This window comes from Nylanderia fulva, unplaced genomic scaffold (genome assembly GCF_048542155.1).
Source record: "Nylanderia fulva isolate GAGA-0341 unplaced genomic scaffold, ASM4854215v1 Scaffold30, whole genome shotgun sequence".
In the NCBI taxonomy this organism is placed as follows: Eukaryota; Metazoa; Arthropoda; class Insecta; order Hymenoptera; family Formicidae; genus Nylanderia; species Nylanderia fulva.
Genome location: NW_028190369.1, coordinates 461,332 through 473,728, shown reverse-complemented (window position 1 = coordinate 473,728; position 12,397 = coordinate 461,332). Strand labels below are relative to the sequence as shown.

The 12,397-nt window shown below is 29.6% G+C and overlaps 1 protein-coding gene across 3 annotated transcripts; it reads right to left on the bottom strand.

The window, feature by feature from the left end:
* Nucleotides 1-3,431: 3,431 nt before the first annotated feature.
* Nucleotides 3,432-12,225, bottom strand: spin (lysolipid transporter protein spinster). 3 transcript variants are annotated; one of them, XM_029302294.2, is made up of 11 exons: nt 11,879-12,225; nt 11,540-11,775; nt 11,202-11,398; nt 10,837-10,988; nt 10,561-10,764; nt 10,212-10,346; nt 9,840-10,101; nt 9,649-9,747; nt 9,356-9,566; nt 7,121-7,213; nt 5,035-5,099 (listed from the first exon to the last, which is right to left on the bottom strand). In XM_029302294.2, the coding sequence occupies exons 2-10, from the start codon at nt 11,739-11,741 to the stop codon at nt 7,161-7,163; spliced, it is 1,515 nt and encodes a 504-aa protein (XP_029158127.1). In that variant the 5' UTR covers nt 11,742-11,775; nt 11,879-12,225; the 3' UTR covers nt 5,035-5,099; nt 7,121-7,160. The 3 variants fall into 3 exon arrangements, with proteins under 3 accessions (XP_029158126.1, XP_029158127.1, XP_029158129.1); XM_029302293.2 differs by lacking the exon at nt 7,121-7,213 and having other exon boundaries at nt 3,432-5,099; nt 11,879-12,223; XM_029302296.2 differs by lacking the exons at nt 5,035-5,099; nt 7,121-7,213 and adding an exon at nt 9,001-9,258 and having other exon boundaries at nt 11,879-12,224.
* Between the last annotated feature and the right edge of the window lie 172 nt (nt 12,226-12,397).

Genomic DNA, 12,397 nt, shown 5'->3' with positions numbered 1-12,397 from the left:
CGCCGAAGCACGCGCGATAGGGTTGCTTTTGGCTCTTCTCCTCGCTGCTTGCACATTCCCTTTCCCTGTCACTCTCTCCCGATCTTCCGTTCGTTCTCACATCCCCGTCGGAGGAACCCCCTATTGTTTTATACAGCGAGACCAGTTTTTGTTTCATTCTGCCTACCTCTTCGCTTCTCTCTCCCTCTCTCGCTCTGTCTCTTTACGGCTTATTATATGCGCTTTCGAGCGTTCCGTTTGTGCACGCCGATTGTTCGCACGGGCTAGACTTCGAACCTGATTCGCTGCGAGCGTTGCGGAGAAAGAAGCGAAAGAGGGTCGAATGGATCCGGTCAAACGGCGCGAGAGCAGAACGATGGCCGAGAAAAAAATGAGACAATGAAGGGGTTAAAGTTGATACAATTGAACGAGAAACGTCGCCGCGTCGGTACGCGCCTGATTTATTTTCGCAGTCACCCCTTTGCCTTCCGACCCCGTCTTCACGCGCGGGAACATCGCGGTCCATTGTTTTTCCGGCGCGGGAAAGCGAAATCGAAAAAAAACCTCGTGACGATTTAAAAATGCGAGGCACGGCTTCGTAATATGAATCATTGCCCGTAACTAACGGAAGCGTTTTGTAATGAGAAAATTATTTCGTCCTGGACATGCTGCATTAGTTGACACGTATGAATACGAAACGCGAGATATGTATATTTGTAACAATGATATGATGATTTTTTTACAAAGAAATATACCTGTCAAACGTAAATAAATTATAATATTATTACAACTGCTCTATTCCGATCAAACGATAATCTGTTATGCGGGTAATTAAAATGTGTATAATTTATTTCGCGTCTTATAATTATTCCATTTAGCTAGCACAATTCATATATTATCGTATCTCTTTATCTGTATTTAAAGATTTATGCTGACAGCAATTATATTTGTATATTTCTCTATATGAATACTTGATCATATTTATAAAATTAATAATATAATTTTTGATTCGAATCATTTGTCCTGAGTTTGTGACAGATCGTACATATACATCTATCAAATATTCTCGCAAACCTGTTCTGTGCACAAAATGTATATATTTCCTCACACATGTCTCGCATTATAAATAAATGTTCGTCTCTTCCCATGATTGTTTCACCTACATCTTTTTTCTAAAAATTGACAAGCATTATATAACATATGTGCAGTACATCCTCAACAAACCCAATAATATTGTCTTAGTTTACATTCGTGATAAACATCCATCCGTCATTCTCGCTCATCTATTCCACCCACGGAATTCTTTCCTCGCTCGTCCAACGATAATCCGTCATCCCGACACGGCGAGCAGGGGAAATTGGCGGAAGGGGAGGAGATAGAAATTGAAATGCTAAAACCGAAATTGGGTAGGAATTAGGAAAAACGCCACGAGAGATGGGACGGTGTTTACCCGTCGCCGCGCTGGAAGGGCGCGCGAAGGTGGGCCCCATGACGAAGTCGGAGATTTCTCCATCCCTCGTCGCGGGGGTTGGGCGCTGGCCACCCTTCCTTGCCCAGTAAATGCTGCGTGCCCGATGAGGACGAGGGCGATGAGGCGGGGGCACCGTGTTAGCGTGGCAAAAGGGAAGACCAGATCGAAACGTTGGGGGTTGAGGGTTGGCTACGGTGCCGCGTAAATAACTTCCATCTTCGAGGGTGCAGTTCGCCTCTGTAGAAGACGAAGCTGGAAGATGAGAGGGAAAGGAAGGAGGAAGAGAACAACTCTTGAAGCCGAGGGAGAAAAAGAAAGTCCGAACGCGAGGGTGGGAAGAAAGAGCGGAGATGGCATCGGGTTTATAAGGGAGGCAGCGCGGCGACGTCGTTCGGCGTAGCGCGCAGAAGGTAGACGTAAAATATTCTTAATGAGCAAAGACTTTCAAGTATTGACTCAAAATGGCGGACGTCCTTTCAAGGCTCGGCTTGTTAAGCATTATCCCACACCGCGACGGTCTCTTCTCATCCCACGCTCCGCGCTTTTCTTTGTACCAGCTACACCCCGATGTGCTCCCTCTCAGTGTTGCTTCATATTCCGCTGTCCCCATTATTTGACACGGGAATGGTCGGAAAAACTGCGAAGGAACGACGAAAAGTCGATCTTGTTCGATAGCCTCGCTCGTCATGAGCCTTTCAAAAATGGAGCAGTCGATAAAAAAAGAAAAAGTTATATATAATACAAATATATATATTGTGATATTTTACTATTTTTTAAAGAAAGTATTGATTGTTCAATCTGTCGATTTTCATTAAAATGGAATTGTTTGCAAAATCGCTATAATTAATTACATATGTAATAATTAGGAATTTCTACAAGAAAGCATTAAAAGAAATTACCAAGCTTATGTCATTTTTAAATATCGGCATAGTGTTCTATTTTTATTTCATTCAATTTCAAAATTAAAATGAGTCTTTGATCAATGTGAAACCGATTTCTTCTTAATGAAATTCCGAAGCTGCAACAGAGATATAGAAATGATCCAAATTAATGAACCAAAATCACGTTTTTTAATACGAAATAGATTGACTCTTGCTCAAATAAATTTTTTTTTCGATCAAATTCTAATTTAATTTGTTCTCCTTCTCGATAATCTCGCGTCCAAACGAAATCTTAACTATCTTATTGACTCCCGAGGAAGTTTCTTACGGAAGACCCAAATTCCTCGTGGATTCATAGCCACTCTTTGAAAGATGCAGGCTTCCAAGTCCTTTTGCATAGAGGCCTACGCGCGAACGGGTCGCCGAGTGGATTATCTAGAAGAAAGAGGATCAGCGGCCTTGGGGGTACACCTTAAGGGTTGTTAAAACTTGGCTCTCGCTTTGAGCTTTTCTCCTCGTCTATGCGGGGGCCGAAGTAAGGGTTAAAAATGTATAAGATAAGACAGAGCAACGAGATGAAGCTGGGAAGGGGTGAACAAGAGACCGCGTAAGAGTGTACAGGGGGTTGAGAAAGCGGGGAATCGAGTGAGAGACCCCCGTGGAAAAAAAAGGTACAATGAAAAAGAAAGAGAGGAGGAAAACGGGGAGAGAGACAGTGAGGATGGTGAAGAGAAGTTTCATTATTGATCAAAGAAAACCGAGTGTCGCTTCCCTCTCCGATAACTCACTCTATTCAGCCTGTCTTCGACTTTCCATTAAAAATACCAATTTCGTTCGCTTATTTGTAACGCAATCGCGATCTGTATATATGTGTTACATGATGCTGCGACGTATTTTGCGTATACATGGTGATTTAAGAAAATGCTCAAAATATTCATGAAATTAGACAAAAATATTCATATAGCAAAAAACATTATTGAAAACATTTTTTTATTAATCTGTAAAGAAAATCTGCAAACAAATTAAATTTTAAAAATTTTATTAAAAAATTGTTTTATGAAATCCTGATTTTGACGAAAAAGATTTGTAATAAAAAGAAATTATCGCTTAATAAAAAATATATTACTGAAGACGGATTATGTACAAAAAAATTTATTTGCATAATACATAATGTAGTATAATGAAGTTTCTTTCTAAAAACAATTAAATATAGATTAATTTTATAATCTATCATTTCTACTTATCATTTCATATCATATTGCAGAATTTTTGTACATGTTGCGCTAAAATATTTGTGCAAATGCATTTATTTATACTCATACTCATACGTAATATACATATATTATAGCTCATACAATATATAATTTCTCAGGTTTATCTCTATTTTTTGATAAAGAATAATAAATTTTATAATTCTTTAACTTGAAGCTAATCAATTTAATAATGTTGCTTAATTTCATTAATTTTACAATGATATTGTGCTTACTTTCTTTTTATGTAAATGTACAGATCTTATAGATTTTTTAATTGTATAATAATTATATAATAATACAAGATAAATATTTTATAGACAGATATCTTTATATTTAACTTTTAATATTGTTCTAAAATACATTTCATATAACAGATTATTAAATTGCTGTTTAAAAGTTTTTAATATTTTTGAGTTATAAGTATTATATGGTTAGAAAAAAATATATTATAAATATTAAAAAAGAGAAAATCTTCATCTACATACGTATATGGTATAGTGATAAATATTAAAAGAGTTTATTGTGCAAAAAACTAATATTTTTATATCATTGAAATAAAGAAGAGAGGAGCATATTAATTCTATAGAAATAATAACATTATATAACTAACTTTTTAAATTCAATCCATTGCATGATATGCATTTGTGATATATAGTTTCCAGAAAAAAATTGAAAAATATCTTAAAATTCTAGAGAGAAAATACAGTCATATTTATACTTGTAATTATCAAAATGTCTATCTACATTTACTTAATTACACATCGGCAAACTTAATTAATACATATTATTATTATTTTATATATATATATATATATATATATTTATATAATTAATGTTATAGAATACAGTTTCTGATGTTATAATGTGATGTTAAGAATCATATAATTCTTAATAGTTTTATAGTAGCTTAATACAGAAGCAGTGTGAATGTTACTGACAATTTACTCTGAAAATTACTTATGCATCTCATATGCAAATGATTTACTAATACAGCCTTATCGTTCATGTAATTTGCACATATTATGATTTCAATAATATGCTACATATGTGAATTTGCAATGAGCGATTATAAAAATATAATTTAAAAATATTTTACAATTTATATAGGCGACGTTTTATCCACATCCTAAGTGTTTCATTATTTTCGAATCAATTGTTTTGTACACTATTAACAGTGGTGACTTGCACAACTACCTCTCTGAGGATATTCTTCGTTATGGTTATATGCAGATTTTCTTTATATAAATACGTTCTGTATACAGAACATATATTTTTGTGTCAATATATGACACATTTTCTTTTATAAAACCAAATCAGTATACATGTTTGTTAAATCCGTACTGTACAATCGTAATAATCATAACTTATCTAAAGTATGAAGACTATAAAAACTTTATATATGAGAAGACGGTTCTTCGTAATGCCTATTATATTCTAATATCGTATTTCTATCATTTTGCAATTCACTATCAACTGCATCGTTGCAAATACATACTGAGTCTGAAATACTTCCACCTGAAAATAATATAAAAAAGCTTTTTTAACATATCTTTTATATATTAATATATAGATCCAGTCACACAGATAAATCTCGGCAAATATAAATAATAATAACTAATTTACATATGTAAATTATAAATATATTTACAATATTAAATATATATAATGTTATTAAAAATCAATTCTCATTTCAAATAAAATCTCATTTTTCTTTAGAAAAATTTGTTCTATGATGTATTTAATTAATGAATTTCTATATAAAGTATATTACCCCAATCACAATATATTTTATCAACAAATAGCATTAAAAAACAACATTATATGGAAGAAAAATGTTTCTGTCTAAAGGACACAATAAAATTTATGAAATTTATAGAATGTAGTAAAACAAGATAAAACACACATATACAACAAATATATATATCCATTAATAAAAAGATAACACATATACATGAAAGACAATAAATAAACAATATCCCAAAAGCTTGTCAAAGCAGGTATTATGATTTTAAAAAATGCTAAAATGTATTTATTGTAAATTAATTAAAAATATTATAGCGATAATAATATTGTGCAATATAAAACATAAATTGTGTAAAATGCATTTTGAAATTTCATCTACTCAGTCTTCTATGCAAATATAAATTTTCTAAAGCAAAACTATATAGACAGAAATATAAATATATAGACGTATAAATATATATGACTACCTAAAGAACAATTAATATAAATTAGATTGTATTAACCAAGTGTTAATGTTTTTTAGTGTTCCTTATTTTTTAATGGCAATATATCAAATTTTTTAATATTCTAAATATGCATGCAATATTCTTCCGTATCCACACATACATTCACAACATAAAGTCTTACAACTAAATACGTTACATACATAAATATGTAGGCAAGCTTCATCATCTGTTCAAAGGATGAGATATCACATCACTTCAATGTACATACTAAATTTAGTCACAATTTGCATAATATAATTTTTAATTCCCCATAATACATATTTATGAAAGTATGTTGAATCTTAATGTTAATATCAACCACCTAATAATAGAGAAATATCAAATTCGATAAGAATATTATAAGTCCATTTTCCTTATAATTTCTTATTGAAAGAATACATTTATTCTTATTTTTTTCTTGTAATTCTTTAAAGTCCTTAAATATAACCAAATTTAAAATTACTTAATGCATTATTTTTCCCATTTTTATGACATTCCCCCACAAGTAAAATATAAAACCAGACCAAATATAATGTAAGTAAAAAAAAATCTTTATATTTCTAAATTTAAAAGCTCCTCATCCTCATGCATCCTTACTGAAATAAATCACAAGAAAAGAAAATATATTTTTTAGAAACAATTTTCAATTATTCATAAAAAAAATAATACTGAAAGGATTAAACTAAAAATATGAGATTCGTAAATCTCATTAAGAAATATAAAATAATGAAAATATAATTGATAATCAATTTAACTATTTATTTAATAAAAATTACGCAAATTTTGTTATAGAATCAATCAATTTTTGAAAATCTTTTCGAGGATTTAATAAGTTTATATATATATATATATATATATATATATATATATATATATATAAACGCAAACCTTATTATTTAATAAATAATTATTAATATTATCATTGCAAACACACAAATTAAATTCTCAAGAATTAAAAATAAACACAACTCTCGATTGTATGATATATAAAAATATAATACATATATATATAACTCTCATGTACGTCTTATATAATATGTATTAAGCATCACTTTTCATGTACTGTGATTGTGTTTTTATAACAAATTTATAATTAAAAAAAAATTTTTGAGTATCCTTTTTTTAATATCGAGTCTTTTTAAATACTGTTTAAATAAACATAAATATATACAAGTATAGTAAAAAAATAGAATAGAAAACTGTTTCATTTATATATATATAAAGAGAGAGAGAGAGTCAGATTCGATTAAATTGATTACCAAATTAAATAAAAAAAGGATAATGAAATCATGAAAATAAATTATATACCAGATACACAGCACACTATCAGGTGAGGCCCAGTGATGATCTATAAATGCGTTGATTCAGCTTGCCCATTATTCTTAGTATCTAGATATTTGTCTGCAAGAAAGATGTTTGTATGTTATATAAAAATAACTACATGCACATTCCATACTAGACCATGTACTGTTTACAATAAATAAAGCCCGTTTCTGAAAAATGTTTCAATCATTTAATAGTAAAATATAATGATGAAAATGATAAATTTTCCATTATTCAATATATAACTAATAATTACTGAAATATCAAAATGCAAATTTTATATTGTGAAGATTGTAGTATGAGAAAAAATTCAACACATAATATACTTTCAGATTTAAAATTAAAACATTTTATGCAAAATGTATTTTTATAAATGTAAGTATTTTTTAGGAAATTAAATATAACTTTTTACATATTTTATATTAAAAAAAACTTAAGGAGTAAAGTACATGCTATATTTTCTAAGGGATGTAGAATGTTTCAATCATTCATATATAAATCAAAAAATATATATACAAAAATAAATGAATACAAAATAATAAAAAATATAATTATTAGTTATAGTGTAACTGTTAATATAATAAGACAATTGCAATACGATATTTATTATAGATATGAATAAATGCAATAATTCATGTATGTAATTATATGCATATGAAAATATCAATAGAAAATATAGAAAGAATTGCAATATCTACGAAACATATCATGTATCAACCGCGCACGTGCAAACATTATAGTTATGTTATTTGCTAAAATATTAATATAAAAATATTTGCTATAATATTAATTGTTATTAATATCTTTTGCATTTCTTAACACGTTAAGCACCATTTTTAATAGATCAATATTACAAATATAAATAGAGATATTCGTTATAAAACATGTTTAAATAATTTCTTTCATAGACAACACATTTCTAATATTAAAGTAAATTTCATGTATAAATCTATTGTAAAAAATGTTACTCCATTCTAAAAATGTTGGTGGAACATAAAATAAAGATTTAAAACTGTGTGTAATAAATGATTCAAGATTAATGATTGCCTGTAGAATACAATTGATCACAAAATTAAAAAAAAAATATAAAGAATCTTGAATTTTAACAAGTTAAGCGCCACGATATTAAATATATATAAAATTAAGAAGAAATGATACAAAGAGTCATGTTGAAAAGATTATTGTTTCTAGAAAAATTAAAACCAATACAAAAATATTTATACATTTAATAAGTTTTGCTAAAAAAATAAGTATTAATTAATTTAATATTAACTTAATCATTTCATTAATTGATAAAAATTTATATAAAATAAAAATAAAATATGTGAATAAAAAAATATTTTTTAAATTACCCCCACAAAATTTTCTAAACTACTTTGTTTATATTGCTTGATCTTATATACTTTATTTATATTTAATCGAAATATATCTTTCAAATGCTCAAAATATATTTTTTTAAATATTAATTTTATATTTTTTATTATATTGATATATTTCAATATAAAATAAATAATTTTTGGCGCTTAACGTGTTAAATGATATCGCAATTGCATACTACCTTCGTTTTGATCCCAAAACTTGTGCTTGTAAGTCCAAAGTTGAGAACAATTCATGTACTGTATAGAAATAGAATGTTTTAGTAGAATTGCAAATTTTTATTTCACATTCCAACCAGAATATACTATAGGGGTAATATACATATTATGTATGTCATATATGTATGTGAATATATCTTTAAAAAAAATTTTACGAATATAGCATCATTATGTAATAATGATGTCAACAAATAATACATCTTAGATTTCTCAATATCTCAATATTTCAAATATATATATATATATATATATATATAAGTACATATATATATATATATATATGTTTTGTGTGTATTCCACTTACCAAATTATATTGTGAATTATATGTGTGAATACTGTTTCAATATTTTATTTAATAATAGTAGTCATGTGTTATATAAATTAGCATTAAATACTCTTAAAAAATATCCTTGAAAAACTTGTTTTGCATAATAACTGCACTTAAAAAGAGTAGTTTTTAGTGACATTTATATCGTTCATAACAGCAACAGTGTGTGTATGTGTGTCAAATGTCAAACATATATCAAGCTGCATTAATAATTTTATTGTGGAACATGCAAAACAAAGTGCGTTATTTAAACATAAATTTTGTCCTAACTATTATTAGTCACAGCCCTCTACTTACCTGCAATAGCAAGATCGACCAATGCTTTATCTTTTTGTATGTGTAGTGCTGTCAGGAAGAAAAACAGAGCACCAATTACTTCTACAAACATTGTAAGAAACATTGCATATTGTAGGCTACGAAACTCGACAATTGTGTTTTGATTGTCATTGGCAGAGTGTCCTCCTATAGCTAAATCTGGTAAGAGAGTGGACTTTAATCCTTCTGATATCTAAAACAAAAATAAACAATTAGTTATTATATATTATTAATGAATTTAATTATATATTAATAATAAAATTATTTTTACATACTAATCCAATCAAATAGGGACTGCCTGCATCTCCAAGAGCATGTGCGATAAGTATTTGGAATGCCTCTGCTGTAGATCTTCTTGTAGGAATTACTACATACTGCAATATATAATACAAAAATTATTAAAAATTTTTATATATTAAAATATAGTCATAAAAATATAATTATCTTTTATAGTTCTTTTTCTTACCAATAACATATCTGCTACAATAGACCAATTCAAATTTAATGACAATTGACCAAAGAATATTAATGTGTAACAGAGAGTGGAGTTTGTATTGGCAGTAATCATAGCGAAGAATAATAAAGGTGCACTTATTAGAAGACCTATGGCGCATATTAGAGGATCAGCTTGTTGCCAATAGGTTCGTAATTTTTGTGCTATGGTAGAACCTAATGGTACACCTATTAAACCAGATGCCATACCAATTAATCCAAACTTATATGCAACTCTGAAACATTAAGATATATTTATGTAGTATTCTTAAAACATGTATATTTTTATGTTAAATATTAATTTTTAATAAACGCACATTATTATGGCAAATTACAAGAAACTTACTCTTCTGAATCGACATGGATTCCATAAGGAAGTATTTTAAAACCTAATTGTAAATATGTCGGCGCCCACCATGCCAGAGCACCAGTGACAAACGCCACACAAGTAAATCCTGCAGTAGACAGCATAAAGCTTGGACTGAAAATATATATGTGTGAATATAATTAAATAATGAACTGTAAATTAGTATAAATAAGAATATATTCTGTTTTATTTGAACAATAAATAATAGAATAATAAATAGAGCAATTTAAACAATGTAAATTATTGCTTTTAATAAAAAAAATATTAGTAAACAAAAAGAATAAATAATTATAATTGTCTAATAATGAAAATAATATATAATAATTACTTTTTTAATAGCTCCTTGATATCGTGCGACCACGTCGTACTCGTCAAGTGAACGCCACCTTCTCTTTCGCCTCTAATAGGATCTTTGACTACGGTCAGTAACAGTAGAATTGCTATAATACCTAGTATAGGAGTAATGCGTAATCCCCATTGCCAGTTACCAGCGATACGAGCTGTTTCACCTCCTATGATATATCCCAAACCACTAGAATAAAAAAAATGTATAAGTATATTACATAATGTATATATACTCTCTAATTATGTATAATCAATGTACCTTCCAACTGGAATAGCGAAGTAAAACAGGGCAAGCATTTTAGAACGTACATCTTTCACAAATAAATCACTAATTATTGTTGGTGCAATTGTAGAGTAACTCGCTTCTCCTATACCAACAAGTGCTCTAAAAAATAGGAACCATCCAAATGTCTGAAATAAAATAAAAGTATTATATATATTATATGTACTTCAAGTATTACATACGCTTCATATGGTTTTATTGTGCAGTTAAATCTGTTAAGTGCATATATATTTGTAATGTATATAAAACTTTACACATCATTTATTATTTCTTGAACATAAATTTATTTTTATTCTCTCTATATATAAGATTTACTTTATATAGAAGAAATTGTACCTCACCTTCATATAAGAACCAATAAATGTTGTTAAGCACCATAAGAATACCCCACCGCTCATAATTAACTTTCTACTATAGCGATCTCCCAGGTATCCAAACAATGGCGCAAATATCATATAGCTCAGGATAAATGCAGTTTGTAGCAGTCCTGACATATCGTTACCAATATCAAAGTCCTTCTTGACGTCCTTCAGTACCCCTGTAAAAAAGTGAATATATATACATTGAGAAAACAACATTTATATTCACGTTTACATTTATTTTACATTAAATAACAAATTTTTCTCAAGTATCTCTTCTCTTATCAAACTCAATCATATTTTCGTAAGATAAGACTCACCGGCGACCGTAAAACGGTCCATATAATTGATAAGATTCACGAAACATAGCACGGCGACTGTGATCCAGTCACTCGCACTGACTGATCTCAACTCCGAAGGCATCGTTGCTTCTACGCGCGTCTCCCTGGAGTTGTCGTCCCGATCTGCATCTACCGCACGGTATTTGGTTTCCGCAGTAATCGACGCTTTATCGTCCACCATGACGCGACAAAGTCCTTGACATTTCCGTCGTTATCTATGTTACAAAATAATTTACGATAATTCGAAAGTTTGTTAATTACTTAGCTGACTCTCCCGCAGTAACCCGACATAACCTCGCATAATTGAATGACAATTACCTCGCTACAGTAGGATGACAAAAAACTGATCACGGGCATCTTTTGAGCATCACACCACGCGCATCACACCACCTCTAATTGAACTCCAAAGTGGGATCGAAAGCAATCAGAAGAGTACAATTCTGACATATGTGTGCGGCGCTCGTGACACGTATACACTGGATACGTGCTAAATATTCCTCTTCTTTTATGCGTGTACGTATGCGTGCATGTGTGCGTATAAAATATGCATCGCACGCCGCTGCGGCAAATTGCGACAGGCGTATATGATATAACTATTACGTTATTGTGTCTAGCGACCTAAACGAGAGATGAGATCAATTTGGAGTTAATAAGATGATTGATTTGTCAACAAAAGTTTCTTGTCGTTGCATCCTCGCGGAGCAGAATATATATATAATATATATATATATATATCAAATAAAATATATTCTACGTCACGCACGGAGGGAAAAATTCGGATTTTCAAATATGCTATATTCGCTTTTAGCGAATTATTATTTTTACTATTATATTTAT